This window comes from Leopardus geoffroyi, chromosome A2 (genome assembly GCF_018350155.1).
Source record: "Leopardus geoffroyi isolate Oge1 chromosome A2, O.geoffroyi_Oge1_pat1.0, whole genome shotgun sequence".
NCBI classification, from domain to species: Eukaryota; Metazoa; Chordata; class Mammalia; order Carnivora; family Felidae; genus Leopardus; species Leopardus geoffroyi.
In genome coordinates this window covers 4,273,668-4,289,042 of record NC_059331.1, presented here as the reverse complement: position 1 = coordinate 4,289,042, position 15,375 = coordinate 4,273,668, and the positions used below count along the sequence as shown (strand labels likewise).

The window sequence follows — 15,375 nt, the reverse complement described above, 5'->3', positions numbered from 1 at the left end:
CTTTTTCTGTCCTCCCAGGGGACGCGTTGTTAAATTCCCCCCGGAGCTCCGGCCAGGGCTTTTATGGGCCCAGGACCTACGTCCCCCGGGACCCGCTCTGCCCGGGCAGGCGCCGGATTCGGGCTGGACAGGGCTGGCGCCCGCCCCAGACCTATCCCCACAGGGAGATGGGCAGCGCGCATATATTTTTAGCTAGTGAAGGAGATAGTGCTCCGTCCCCTCCGGCGGGGGCCCACCGGCCTGAGGAGGCCCTTTAGGGGAGGGAGGCCGGGTCCACCTGGACCTCGGACTCATCATCCGCCTTGGGCTCTCTCTTCCCACCCACAAGCTCGCCTGACCGGGCGGCGGACGAGGGACACGTCGGGGAAGGGGCACGGGGACCTGCAGGCGAGTGGGAAGGACGGTCCCGGCCGACGTTGCCCCCACTCGCCCCACTCGGCTCTCTGTCCCACGGGAGGAGGACCCTCTTGTCCACCTCCTTTCCCCCAAAGCCCACGGGACCCTCCCACCATCCGGCAGGTGGAGCCCGCCCCCGCCCCCATTCCCAGCGCAGCTGGCGCCTTCTCCCCCCGCCCTCGGGTCCCTCGGAGAGGTGGGCACCCCCGGCACGCGGAATCACGACGCACGCTCCGCTTTCCACACTTTATCTGGAGCGGGTATTGGACAGTCCTGGGGCCTCGACGGCATCGTCTGCGCAGGGGCAGTCTGCGGCCGCGGGGCCTGCCCGGCGGGACGGTGGGCGCCGTCGCGCCGGCGCCGGTGAGGTAGGGTCAGACGCAGGCACACTCGCGCGCCGACAGCTCGTGAACCGTGTGGTAGCGGCTGTGCGCGTCCAGGAAGGACACCTCGTCCTCGTAGGCCGTCGGGCGGCAGCAGGGCTGCGCGCGCACCCGCTCCCGCCGAACCCGCCGCCGCTGGCGGAGCCGCCGCAGCCCCAGGTCGTAGACGCGCGCCGCCGCCTCGCAGGCGCCTGCGCAGTAGCGGAACAGCACCGTCTCGTCGGACGCGTAGCCCAAGCCCAGCTCGCTCACGCGCACCTCGAGCTCGCGCAGCCCGCACGGCCGCGTCCCCGACCGCGCACGCGCGCGCCGCCGCCGGGGCCCCGCCCGACGGCGCGGACGCGGGGGCCTTCCGACCCAGGGCGTCAGCTCGCTCAGCTCCACCGCGTCCGGGGCGCCCTGCAGCAGTGCGCGATCTGCGGGGACAAAGGGCTGCGTCAGCGGGTGGCTGGGGGAGCGCGCCGGACCCTCGCTGTTCCCCGGCAAAAACAGCCCCGCGCTGGGGCGCTGGCGCAGCTGTCGCATTCCCCCCACCCCCTCCACCCTCTCTGTGCACCCTGTCCCTAAGCACCGTTGCACTGGGACTTTTTCCCTTTCACAGAGCTGCTCCCTCCTCTTGGCAGGGAAGGAAGGGAGCACTCAGCTGGGGGGGGGTATCCTGGGCCAAATCCCTGTCCCTGATTGGGTCCCCCGCTGGCCCCACCCCTATGCTGGGCTGTCCCGGGGAACCGGCACACCCTCTCTGACCAGTGTTGGGGAGCTCCACACCAGGCTTCAACCGCTCACCCTTGGTTGAGCTGTTAACGAGTCTCTACGTCACTCTTTGGGGCCCACCCCCCAACCCCCCCCCCCCGCCCGCCGCCCCGTTCCTCCTGTTCCACTGCGTGGTGGGACTCAGTTTCTCCATCCACAGTACTGAGTCAGAAGTTTGGGCTTCAGCACGAGCAGAGGAGAAGCAGGCCTGCATGTGAGGCCTTGCGCGTGGCAACCACCTAACGTCACAGCCACCCCCGTGGTACAGGTAAGGCAATTGGGCATCCAACCCGACAGAGACTTGCCTAAGGCCACACTGTTAGCAGGTGGCAGAGACACAGACAAGCCCAAACAGCCTTCTTCCCGCCTCCATCGTGCACCCGAGTTTGGCCCCCGTCCAGTCCTCTTCTCCCACGGTCGCCGGGAGGTGCCCCGAGTCACCGATTCCCAGGGCCCCGTAGCCTAAATTGATTTCCCAAGCGGCTGGGCCTGCAGCCTCAGGACAGAAGTATAGACGTGGCAGTGGCAGGTGGTGCGGACTGTGGGACTGCAGGGAGGGGTTCCCAAGCCCTCCTCAGGCAGCTTCATACTTGTGGTTGGGAAAGGAGATCCTGAGTTTAGCCCCCTAAGGGCCCCCAGGCCGGCACCCCCGGCTCCCAAAGAAATAGCTTACGGCGTGGCCCAAGTGGGAGAGCCTGTCTGTCACCATGGGGATGTCTGTTCCCACGGGGGGTGGGGGGGTGTCTCAGGAGTCAAACCCTAGTTCTACTAGGCCACTTTCAGCCCTGTACAACTCAGGTAGGTGATGGCCCTGCTCTGGGCCTCAGTGTCCCCTTCTGCTCAAGGAGGCTCATAGGGTCCCTCAGCTTTGGCTGAGGCTGGACAGTGGAAAGCGTGGATCCAATGAGCATCACGTATCCAGTTCCTGAAGTCCAGGGCAGGACTGGGGTGGCTCTGGGGTCAGGTTCAGGCCTACCTCACTTAATGCTGCCTAAAATTCCACCGTGTTGTGCCCAGCCCTAAGGTATACATTTAGAGAGTTTTCCAGATAAAGCACAGATGCCCAGTTAAATTTGAATTTCAGATAAACAGTGAATAATCTCTTGGTGTTGCTGCCCTGCCTCCCTCCAGCAGGCCTGGCCACCGGCACAGGGGCTGGAACATAGGGGTGAGGTCAGCAGCAGCTTCTGCCCTTCCCCCTCCCACCGCCCCAACCGTGAAATTTCACCATCAGCGCATTGGTCTCGGGGCCTAACACTGGGGCTCTGAGGGGAGTCCGTGGTCACTCGCTTCCCTTAGGAGGGCTGTGCCCAGGGACGGGGTCCAGGGAGGAAATCACCGGCCCACGGACCGAGCCCCTTCCCGGTGCCTGAGATTTCACGATGGGTGTTGTGCCCTCGGGTTCTGGAACACTAGCGTTTGGGGGCCTCATCCGGGGTGTCTGGGACCCGTGTCCTGGAAGTTCTTTGACGCCGCAGGAAGAAGCGGCCAAGCGGCCGACGGAAGTGGAGCCCGTGCCGCCGGCTACCCTTGTCCATTGTAAGCCCAAGAAAGGAGGATTGTGTGGGCCCACAGGGCCGGCGAGGACTTGCACGCAGGCGTGCCTGTCGCCCCCCCCACAGGCCCGTTGCACGCGCCCAGACGTACACCTCGGTCATCCGCGCGGCTCCGCGTGGACACGTGCGCGCGCACGCACACCAGAGGTGGGACCCATGCCCGGCCCATGCCTGGCAGGAGGGCAGAGGGCAGGTGCCTGGAAGGAGTGGGGAGTTGGCCGTGGGGGCCACGCCCCCCCGGGGGGGAGGCCGTATTTCAAGTCTGCATCTCCCGCCTTCTAGTATGTCCATCTCTCCCAACTCCTGCCTCTTTGTCTCTGAGCCTTTATGCCTCTGTTTCTCTCCCCAGTTCTAGGTCTCTCGTGTCTCCCCCTCCGCTTGGTCTCTGTCCACCGGGCAGGTCAGTGGGGACTCGGGTGCAGCCTCCGTCTCCGCACACTCCCCGCTGTGCGGTGGGGGCCTCCGGGCCCGATGCCCAGGTCTAATCTCCATCTGGTCCCCTGGTCCCCTCAGGGCCAGAGCCTAATTCCTTATGACAGCTGAGCCAAGAGACCCCCCGCCACCCGGTTCTCAACCACCACCTCCGCCCCCATGCCACCCCTGCCAGGCCGCTGGGAGGACTGGCACCCCCTACACCCCATCTAAATAAGCCTCCGTGGCCCCTGCCGGAAATTCCACCGTTGTGCCCGCCCCTGGATCCCGCCATCTGACCCGCGACGGGGAGGGGCTTACACTGGGCCAGACGGGCGATCCGGGCGTCCAGGGTGCGAGGTGGCCGGCGCAGTGGGGACAGCGCGGGTCCCAGGCGGTGGCTGAGGAGCAGGCCGTCCCGACACATCCAGATGGAGAGCACGGAGCTGCAGAGCACCGAGGCCAAGGCTGCCGCCTTCCAGCGCTGCATACTCGGCCTGCGGGCACGGGATGGGCAGCCACATGGCCTCCGTCCGTCTTTCAGGCGACAAACGGGCACGGGGCACTGGGCCAGACACCGGGGACGTGGTGGGGCCCCTGATTTCAAACCGCTTCTGCTTAATGATCAGATATAACATAGAAATGATTCATCTAGGAGCCACTGAACAAGGTTGTGAAAAATGCTGCCAAGGAAAGGGGTGGGCGGGGTGCCAGGGGGAACGGGGAACCACCCCCACCTGGGGGGTCCCACAGTGCTCCCCTGAGGTGGAAAGCTGAGACTTGAACGATAGTAGGAGTTGGCCAGGCAGAAGAGAATGGCATCGCAGGCGGGGGAACAGCCTGTGCAAAAGTCCTGAGGCTGGACTGAGGTTGGCCAGTGCACCCAGGAGGCTGGGGTGGGTGCAGCCCAGTGAGCCTGGGGGAAGACTGGAAGGAGGGGAGGCCACTCCCAGCAGGGGGCACTGTGGGACCAGGGTGTGGTGGAGATTTGGTGATTTACAGCACGTTCTAGGAGGCAGGATCCCTGGGGTTGAGACTGTTCCTCACACAGTGAGGTCCTTGGGAGTGACTTCCTGTCCCTCTCTGAGCCCGGGTCCCCCCGCCCCTCCCCAGACACATACACTGATGCCCAGAAGGGGCATCCATGGACCACAGCTGCACTCGACCCACCCCCAGGCTTCGCACAAGCTGGGCCTTCCTCCCAGAATATTCTCTTCCCCTCCTCCTCCAAGCCCCGCCCCCTTCCCCTCTCAGTCTCCGCCTGGAGGGCGCCTCCCCGTGGAAGCCTTCTGTGGCTGCTCATACTCCCCGGGTGGCGCAGGTGTGCACCCTCTGGGCCACCACAGTGCCCTGAGCTCCCGCCCCCCCCCCCCCCCCCCCCCCGGTTAGGGCACCGAGGACTCCCTGCTGGGATCGCCTAGGCGAGTCGGCCCTGAGTGCACACAGTAGGTGTTTCACGACGCATGCGCACCCCCGCCCACCCGCGCCGGGACCTCTGCCGGCCGCTGGTTTACATTCCCCGCCTGGCCGTCTGGTGCCGGCCCGCGCGGGGCCTGGCGTCCGGCCCGGTGTAAACATTTGCACGGAGCGCTGAAAGCCGGGCTGGACGCGGGTCAGCAGCGCCTGTGCGCGGCTGTCGGGTGCCGGGCACCCCCGCGCGCGCACCTCGGGCCGCTAGTGCTGCCGGCCACCGCGCGCAGCCGGGATTTGCGTGAGATTTGCACCTCGGTTTTGCATGGGCGCCGCCCTGGGTGGTTAAGCGCAGGGCGTCTGGGACCGCCTCTCCCCGTCCCCACCCCCACCCCGTGGAGGCGCGGGCGCAGGACCTACAGCGGCCACCCAGCAGCAGGGGACATTAATTAAGCGCCTGCTGTGTAGCAGACCCCGTGCTGAGCCCACGAAGGAGGCGCCATGATCGCCGTTTTACAGCTGGGGAAAATGAGGCCCAAAGCAGGTAGGGCCTTACCCAAGGGCACAGCTAGGAAAGCATCTGGGATTCGAACCCGGGGTCTTTGGCGGGACCCACACGCATGGGCTGTGCTGTGCTTGGGAGCGGATGCTGGGTCATCCTGAGGGCTTGCCGCTTTGGGGGTGTTTGGTAGGGCCGTTTGCGCGGCTGTCGGTGGTGTTGGTGGAGAACGAGCTTCCTCCCCCACAGGGGGCGTGCAAGCAACCTGGGGCCAGCCTGGAGATCAGAGGTCACAGGGCTGTGCCTGGCACGTGGGAGGAACAGCGGTGACCCATGTGGCTGGAACAGAGTGAGTGAGGGGGGAGGGGAGTCCGGAGAGGGGCCCGGGGCGGGTCCCGCAGGGCGGCGGGGGCCGCGGGGAGAATATTTCATTGTCAAATTTGTACAGCAAGCGGGAGACACCCCCCACCCCCCCGCCCGAAGTTGTCAGGTGCCCACACCGCGCCCCTTTGCTCTAAAAGTGCCCCTGCTTTATGCCGGGTCCCGGTGGGCCTCACCTGGTCAAGGCCCTCTCTGGACGCCCAGCACCTCCCCAGCTCTCACACCCACGTTTTGAGGCGGGGAGATGGGGGGGGGGTGCCTCAGTTTCTCTGTGAGGCTGAACGAGGCCCCTGCATGATGCCTGGCTCTAGTCCTCTGTTTCTGCTCAGGGCTTCCCTCGGGGTGGGGGTGAGGGGGTGGGACGCTGCCAGGCCCGATGGGACTCCGGCCGTGAGAAGGCCAGGCCACGGGAGCCCCTGGTGTCCTTGGAGCCACGGGACCCCCCGGAGTCCTGATGGGGGCCGGAAAGCAGAGGGCCGAGGCTGGAGGGGGCCAGTAGGCGCAGCTGATAAGCGGCTGCTAACAATAGGCCTTTCAGCACGGGGGTCACCCAACTGGTTTGTCTCTGGCTGGGACCTGAGCCAGAGGGGTGCCGCGGGTGTGGCCGATGGCTCGGGGAGGGGCCGGTGTCCACCATCAGCCTCTTGGTGTCGTGGAGCCCCCGGACCTGGAGCCGTGCGCTCCCAGCACACGTGGGGGTCACACGCTCGGCCTTCTTGTCCTCGGAGGCACGCTTGGGTGTCCTCACTCCCATACACACCCAGACACGCCTGCCTGCGCCCACTGGGACCGGCTGTCCCTCGGCCACTCAAACACGGTCCCACTGATGCTCTGTGTTTTCACACTCATCCCCTCGAATCGATGGGCCTCACGCACTCGGGCGTTTCCACACACGTTGGGACTCGCACGACCACCCCATCCCACTCACTCGCGTGGCTGTTCTCACATCCATATACAAAGACGACCACATTGATGGGCTGGGGCATTTTCACACACATCCAGCGACATTATTACACCCCCAGGCATGTTCACAAGTCTTCCTCAAGCAAGATGACACCGACGGACAAAAACGCGGTCAGTAACTCGGATGTGTTCACACCCCCACCTGCAAACGTGGTGACACTCCCGTTTTTGAACACAGTCACCAGCTCAGTCCGTTACGCGGCACGGATCACTACCGGGGTCTCTCCGTCCCGCTACTCACGTGCTCGAACCCCCACCCCGGGGCATGTTGCCACCCACACCCCCACGCTCTGACAGCCACGCTCACACCGGCTCACACACTTGCACGCTTTCACACTTGTACGCCCTCACCCAGGATAGGCCGGCTTCGCTGGCACCCGATCCGGGGAGCTGTCACCCCCCCCCGAGCGCTCGCGCTCCCAGCCACTCGGGTGTTCTTAGCCTCTTGCACCCTTGGGGGCTCCCACACCAGCATTTTCAGACTCTCCCGAAGGACACACGTCGTCTCCGGCATGCTGCACGGAGAACGGGCACGGCCGCACACGCACGCATTGCACGCACGCACTGGGGCCTCTGCGCGTCCAGGGACACATACCTGCAGGCTCATGGGTGTCCAGCCGCGTGTGCATCCTGGCCTGGGGCCTAACTGGGGCCGCCCGTGCTTGCCCCTGCCACTCCCACACCCCGGCCACACACTCACACACATGGGGGCACGCGTGTGAACACCCGCTGGTGTGGCCAGGCGGTCAGCTCTGGACGTTCTGGGGGCGAGCGAGCGGCATAGCCGCGGAGTGCCGTGAGTTAGGTGAGCGGAAGGGAGGCTGCTGACCCAGGAGCGAACTGCCCTGTCCTGACGACCGGTACACGGCCCAGGTCCACGCAGCTCGGGTGCCTCCCACGCTGCCCAGACGGGGCCCGGCCAGCGGTCTCTTCTCAACCTTCAGAAAATATCCCGACCCTGGAGAGTCCTCACTGCCCAGGGACGGGAGCGTTCTTAGGGGCCGTGACAGTCCGAACTTCGCCATTGGGATCAAGGAGGACTTCCACATCTAGCCGGAGGCCACAACGTGCCCAGGGCTGGGAGGAGACTCAGAGAGGGTGGATGAGTAACCCAAAGTCACACAGCCAGGCGCTTCCGATCACCCAAGGAACAGCCGGGGTGAGGGTGTGGACATGTGGGTGTTTCTAGCAGCTTCCGTGCTAGTGCCAAGAATGCTGCTCATTATCCTGGTGCCCAGGGAACGCCCTGAGGCTCCACCTTTCCATGGAGCTTCCCAGGAGATGCAGGCCAGGCGTATGTGTTCCTAAGATCAACAGCCTCCTTCCCGCAGAACTCCTGGCCTCAGGGAGGAACCCGCTTCATGCTCCTTCCCAGGGAGAGGAAGGCTGGGAGGGGACCCTTCCCTCCGTCCCCTCATCTCTGTAGTCCGAGGGAGGCCTAGAAGCGGGGCCTGCCTGCATCTGGCAAACTCCTACTCATCCTTCAGAGCCCTGGCTCCCACATGCCCTCCTCTGGGAAGCCATCCCTGCTTCCCCTCTTGGATCCCCAGCCGTGGGTCCCTCCCTCTTACCCAGTCCTGCTGGCATAGTGTCTGGGTCCACAGCTGTCTTCTCGGGACTGGGGGATTTGGGAAGGACAGCCTGGGCCGGGGCCTTTCAAGGCAAGGGCAGGCAGGCTTCAGTATTTCTAGTCACAACGGCACGCACCTGCTTCAGCCCTGCAGTCTCCATAGTTTTGCTCACAGGGTGCCTCCCTCCGCGTCCAGCCTTGTCCTTCTCCACCTCACCCCTGGACACATCCCCGACCTTCCTGTGGGGGGGGGGGCATCTCCCCGAAGGGGGCCACTCAGCACCCAGAACACTAGCGAGGACCCAGGGGAGCCTGACCGGTGGCTGCTGGGACCGTCGTCACTGCCCACGGGCCGAGCAGCCATGAGGACGGATGTGTGGGCGGCCCGCACGTATGGGTGAGCTTGTGAGAAGAGGCTTGCAGATCCGGGGTTCTAGATTCTAGACTCTAGACTGGCTGATTTCCGATCCCTGCTCTGCCTCCTCCCTGCTGGATGCCATGGGGCCAGCTGCTGCCGCTCTGAGCCTCAGTTTCCCCATCCGTACAATGAGCTGCCCGAGACACCCTCCCACATTTGGAGGGCCATCTAATTCAGTGAAGTCCCGCAGGCCCGGCCGATGGCAGCAGGCTGGGCCTCAGACAACGTGCTGGCACGCTTCCTCCCTCCGCGCTGACAGCTCCAGGGCTGGTGGCCGGGCCCGTTTCTAGGGCAGCCCGGCTCCTCTCCGTCCCCCTAGATGGCTCCTGGAGGTCCCAGTGATGGGGAAACTGAGGTCCCAGCAGAGGCAGGACTTAGGTTCTCTCAAGGCAGGACTCAATGGTCCTGCAAAACAAGAAACAAATTCCGCAGCCCACAAAAATGTGCCCCCTCCCTGGGAGGCCCCAGGGCCCAGCCCCGCCCCTTGGTGGAGGTGGGGAAGCCAGGGCAGCCGCGAGCCGGCGACACACATCTGGGGGTAAACCAGGAACATCTGGCTAGCACAGCTGGTTCCGATGCTGCGTCTGCAGGGGCTGGGGGCCAGCCTGTGGGGCGGCCTCATGGGGGGGTGCAGTCACAAACACCCCCAGCCAACCTTCCAGGCCCAGCCAGAGGTGGGGGCCCGGCCTCTCTGCTTCCCCCAAGCCAGAAGCTCTGTGTTGCCTGATTGCTAGAACCATCGCTGGCTCCCTGCTACTCTGAGAATCAAGTCTGAGCTTCTGAGCTTGACTTAAGGGGCTCCGGGTCTGTCTTCACCCAAGCGAAGCCAATGGATGTACAGACAGAGTGACTTCTGGGGACACCTGTGCTGGTGGAGTAACTATAAGAACAGCTAACACCAGCACTAGTGAACAAGCCTACCGCTGTTGATTTTTTTTTTTTAATGTTTTAAAAATGTTTATTAATTTCTGAGAGAGAGAGTGCGAGCGGGAAGGGAGACAGAATCCCAAGAAGGCTCTGAGCTGTCAGCACAGAGCCCGATGGAAGGCTCGAACTGAGGAACTGAGAGATCATGACCTGAGCCAAAGTTGGACGCTTAACCGACTGAGCCACCAGGCGCCCCTCTTTCTTTTTCTTTTCATTTATTTATTTTATTCATTCATTCGTTCATTCATGGAGTGAGTGAGCGAGCATGAGTGGGAGAGGGGCAGAGAGAGAGAGGGAGAGAGAATCCCAAGCAGGCTCCGCATTCTGCTGGAGCCCCAGGTGGGACTGGATCTCAACCGTGGTGAGATCATGACCCAAGTGGAAATCAAGAGTCGGAGGCCTAACCCGCGGAGCCGCCCAGGCGCCCCCTACTGGCGCTGTTCTAAGCACTTTCCTCATAGTAACTCAGTGAGGTATGGACTATTTTCTCTCCATTTCATAGTTGGGAAAACCGAGGTCCAAAGACGTGAAGGTATCGGCTCAAGGTCAAGCAGAGTGTAAGTGGCCAAGCTGAGATCTGAACACAGATGGTCAGGCAAACTCCTCCTCATCCCTCAAAGTCCCAGCCCCGATGCCCCCTCCACATTCTTCCTCACTGTACCGTATGACCTCTCTAATAACAACAATAACATCAACGCCCTGCCACGTTGGCTGTTATGTTAATTTAGTGCCAAACAGTGTGCTAAGTGCTCTCCACGTGTTTAATTGTGCCCACAGACCTTGGAAAAGATGTTGGTATTTCCCACACGGGGAAGCTGAGGAGCAGGGACACAGAGCACCTTGCTCAAGGTGACGCAGAAAGTAAGTGGCTGAGCTGAGGTTGAACTTAGGTGTGACTCTGAACTTGTTCTCTCGAACGCCTCCACGGTCCCTGGGACCTGGGTAGCAGGGGTGATGCTGAGGGGCAGGGGGGCAGTGGGAGGGCATGACAGATCCTGCTGTTTGGGAGAAGGTGGGGCTGAAATCGACAGGAGTAAGAGGCTTTGGCAAAGACACTCAGCACCGCAGAAAGAGCGAGTCAAGTGCCCACATGGCAGCAAACCCAGTGTGCCGGGCTGAGCTCTGCCCCCCACACACCACATCAGCACTTATGGAGTGCCTACTGTGTGTGGCACCCGGCGGAGAACGCGGGCTGACCAAGGCTAACCTGGGCCGCACCCCTGCCACACTCCTCCCCATCCAATCAGGGAGGGGGGGGCCACAAATGAGAAATAAACAAGGTAATTGAGATGCTGGCAGTTCCAAGAACAAAACGAAACAAGGCGAAGCGATAGTGACTGGGGGAGGGGGGGGCGGCCTTTAGGTCGAGTGGGCAAGGGGGGCTTCTCAGAGGAGGCGGCGTTGGAGCTGAGACCAAGTGCAGACTTGGAGCGGGTGTTCTAGGTGGAGAGGCCCGTTGAGGGCGACCAGTGTGAGGAGCGGAGGGAGTCGGGGGGACGGTGTGGGGGAGAGGAGGTCGGGGAGACGGTGGGGCCGTGTGACCTGCGGGACCGGGGCTCGGTTCCCCACCGGTGCCTGGAGTCCTCTTCCAGAACCTGCGGCTGCGCAGGTGTGTTCTCAGGGAGGCCGGGCTGGGGAGCGTGTGCGATGGGGCCGCCGGCTTTTCAGACCCGCCACTTCCGGCCCTGCGTGCGGCTGGCCTGTAAAATTCCCACCTTGACCATAGCAGACTGGCCAGGCTGGCCCGGGGCTGGCCTTGCAGGCGTCCGGGGCGGGCAGGAGGGGGCTCCCTGGGGTGGGATAACAGGATCAGCCTAATTAGGCCTGGCACGGCGGAGCAGCTGGTGTGGGGCCCGGAGGGTGGCACAGGGGACGTGGGTCCTCTGCAAGTAGCCAGGACGGTGCCACCCCAAGCTGGCCATTAGACAGAAGGGGGGCCAGAGGCACAGACCTCAGGCGTGACTCAAACCCTAATGCTGATTTCCTGGGAACCGGGGCACCTGAGTCCCCAGAGTTCAAATCCTGAGTCAGGTCCCCAACACACTGAGCTTCTGAGCCTCAGATGGTGCCCCCTCTCTAGGCCTCGGTTTCCCCAACTGGGAAGTGAGACCCACCTGTGGCAGGCGGGAGCCCCTTGTCTGATTTCTTCCGGCAACAGCCCGAAGCCCAGTTTCCCTTGGATTTGAAGGGAAGATCATTCTGCTCCTGGACACCTTTGCTGAAGTGTGGCTGTTACCTCCCCTGAAAGTAACCTCCCAAAGGTGTCTGGGGACAGTCATGGTGCGGCTGTTGGTGGCAGGGCTCCTGGGCCTCGTCCTTCGAGGAAGACAGACTTAGACTCAGGGTAGACCCAGAGTGAGGAGCAAAGGGTGTACCTCAGGATAGGGGGGGTCAAGGGTGACTTCCTGGAAGAGGGGCATTGGGGCTGGGGCTGTGAAGGATGAGTAGGAGTTTTCCAAGTGGGAGAAGAAGGGGAATTCCAAGGAGCAGGAATTGCACACACAAAGATCTGGCTGGCTGGTTCATCGGGAGCCTCTCACCCACCCCCACCCCCCACCCCCAGGTGTATCAGGCACCAGGCTTGTCTGATCCTTTGCTTCAACCCAGCACATAGTAGCTCGATGCTTGGGAGATACGTGGAGCATGGAGGAACGATCCCCTGGCTAGCCCAGCCTGAGTTTCCTCAGCTGTGAACTGGGGAGAACCAGCCTCCTGCTGGGCCTGCCCAATGCTTACTCGGTGCTCACTAAGCAGAGTGAAGACCCCATCTTCCCTCCATCTCCCCATGTGGGCCTCCCCCCAGAGGCCCAGACTCCCTGCTCCACCTCGGGGACCAGGAAGGATGCATCTGCAGAGGCATCTACAGCCTCAGCAAAGAAGGCTGGGCCCAGGGATGCCAGAGGCATTAAAGGCCCATTCCTCTCTCCTCTGTGTTTCCAGCCCTAACCTCCAGGAATCCGTCCTTGAACGCCCCAGCCCGGTTCTCCCTGCGCCAACCTTTCAGAACAGCCTCTCCCTCCCACACTCACCCAGACACCCTGGGTTTTCCGAAACCGGCAGTGCCATTTTCTGCCTCCGGATCTTTGCATGTGCAGTTCCTCCTGCCTGGAATGCCCTTTCTTTTCCCACTTGGAAAACTCCTACTTATCCTTCACAGCCCCAGCCCCAGTGCCCCTCTTCCAGGAAGTTTCCCTTGATCCTCCTATCCTGAAGGAGACCCTTTGCTCCTCACTCTGGGCTCCACCCTGGGTCTACGTCTGTCTTCCTCGAAGGACGAGGCCCAGGAGCCCTGACACCAACACTCAGCCACACCGTCACCCTCCAACAAACATTTGTGGGAACAATCTCTTGATTGTGTCCTTGTGCCTGGCTGGAAACTCGTTTCTTCTCCTGCCCCAGACTCTTGAAAGCTATATCCTCTGCTCCTTTCCCAAAAACTGAGGCCTGAAACCTAAGGGGACAAGCACTGATGGCAGAATTTCAGCCAGTGTGCCCTGCCACGGAGGGGGGTGTTTCCTTTTCTTCCCTGTACCCCTAGAATTAGCTCTTTGCAGCTCATCACTGGGAGTGGTCTATAAAGCCCGGGGTTGGGGGTGGGGGCCTTCAGAACCCTGAACCTCAGGAATCCTAGGATGAAGGGAATGGGGAGGGGTGTCCAAAAGGCCCCAAGGCAAGGGGTTAGGGTGGGGGTAAACTGGTAAAGCTGGGAGTCGTCCCTCCACTGACATCCGCCTAGACCAGTCACGCCCCATTGGGGCTTCCTCAGCCTGGGGCACTTGAAGACAGACAAAGAGTGTCATGGAACACAGAGGGGAGGATGTTGGGCAGAGAAAGGGCAGGGCGGGCAGGCAGGAGTGAGGAAAGTCAGGGGTCTGGCCTCCAGCAACCCCCCCCCCCCCCGCCTCCCACCACCCTGGCCCTGCTCCCCAGATCCAGGCTGGGGTCCCAGACTTGCAGGTCACCACAGGCCCGCTGAGCCCAGCAAGTGACGACATCACAATGCACGCTGTTTCTTGGGGGAGAGGGTAGTGGCGCGCCAACCCCTGGAAGTGGCCGTTGCCTTCTCCAGTCCCACCCCAAATCCGCCCACTGTCTGCAGCCACTTCTGCCTAATGACGCCTAGCCCACAAACTGCACCTTCTGGGAGAACCGTGAGACTATCCTGAGCAAGAAATGCCTTTTCTAAAAAGCAAGGAAGGCACGGCCCCCTCTCCTTCAAATCCAGGCTTTGCCCTTAAGGGACTACCCTCCCCCCCCCCCCCATAAGGGTTTCGCGCCCTCTTGTGGCTGAACAGGCGGCTCTAGGAGCCGAGAGCGCCGGGCCCTTACCGGAGGACACCGTGTCCCCGGAGGCGGCGGCGGCTGGAACGCACCACTGACAGATGTTTACTTCTGCGGGCAGCTGGGCCGCGACGGCAGCTCCTCGGCTGGGGTCTGCGGATCCGAATGCCCGCCCCCCACAGCCCCGTGCACACCACAAGGCAGCGCGGCTGTCTGGGTCTCGCTCTCCTAGAGGCTGGGGAGAGGATTCGGCTGCCCCCGCTTCAACCCCTGTTCAGACGCACGCTTGGGGGTCCAAGGAGGCGGAGGCGCTCTCGTCCCGTCGGACAAGGACCCTGGCCAGATCCTGGCTTGGAGAGGCACCTAAGATCGCCCTGCCCACCTCTCCCCCCGGCCGTGCGCGGACCTGTCGCCCCCTTGACCCCACATTCATACACATACCGGTTCATGGCTGGAGGAGGGAAGCCACCGGTCTATCCCGAGCCCCAGTAAGCTCCCAAACCTCCGTCCAGGGGGCCGGCCCCCCCTCCCACCACCGGTGCCCTGCGGGTCCCCCGCCTGCCCCTGCTTACCTGCTCGGGGTGCCCGACTACCCGTCAGTGGTGGCCGCGCCTGCCGCCCGCGCCGGCCCCAGCCCCTGCCCCTGCCGCCGCGACCGCCATCCGGGCCGCCTGGGCCCGCGGCGCCCGGGGGGGCCCGGGCCGGAGGGGGCGGCCGCGGAGGGGACGCGGCGCGGGCCGGCCCATGGGGCCCCCCCGGGCTCGATCAGCCGCGGGCTGCGGCCATCCCGGCCGGGCTGGGGCTGGGGCTGGGGGTGCCCTGGACGGCCGGCGGCTCCGAGAGCGCTGGGTGCGGGGGCGCACGGACGGCACGGGCGGCCTGGGCGCGCGGCGCTGGGCTCCGGGGCTGCGGCGCGAGGGGCCGGGGCGCTCGGAGCGGCTCCACCGCGCGCTCTCCCGCCGCCTCCGCCGCTCCCGCCGCGGACGGCTTGGCCGGCGCGGGGCCGGGGGCGGGGCCGGGGGCGGGGCCAGGGGCGGTGGCTCGGGTTTCCCGGGACGGGAGCCGCCCCCGCCTAAGGGAGGAGGGGGGGCGGGAGGAGCGCAGGTGGCTGGGGTGCAGAGGTGAAGGTGATCTCCCCGGGCCCCGGAGACAACGGCGGCGCCCCTCTGGGAAAGCCGGGGCCCCAAGACGTCCCCATAAGGGCCCCCTTCTGGGAAAGGAGGTCCAGCGCCCCCGACGCCAGTACCCGCGGCTTTCAGCGCCCCACGCTCGGTTGAGGATCTGGTTTGACTGCCAGGCTCCCAGGTCCTGCCTGGTTCCCTTCCGGAAGGCAGGGCCCCAAGATGTACCCTCACCAAGGAAGCCCTTGAAGGAAACTCCCAGAGTAGCTGCCCCCTAATTAGCCGTTTTCCACCCCTACTCCAGAG

The 15,375-nt window shown here is 63.8% G+C and overlaps 1 protein-coding gene across 1 annotated transcript; it reads right to left on the bottom strand.

Annotated features, from left to right (window-relative positions):
* Positions 1-628: 628 nt before the first annotated feature.
* On the bottom strand, positions 629-14,651 carry NRTN (neurturin). Its single transcript, XM_045491688.1, has 3 exons — positions 14,521-14,651; positions 3,821-3,996; positions 629-1,195 (listed from the first exon to the last, which is right to left on the bottom strand). Exons 2-3 carry the CDS (start codon positions 3,987-3,989, stop codon positions 771-773), a joined length of 594 nt encoding a protein of 197 aa, XP_045347644.1. The 5' UTR covers positions 3,990-3,996; positions 14,521-14,651; the 3' UTR covers positions 629-770.
* Positions 14,652-15,375: the final 724 nt, after the last annotated feature.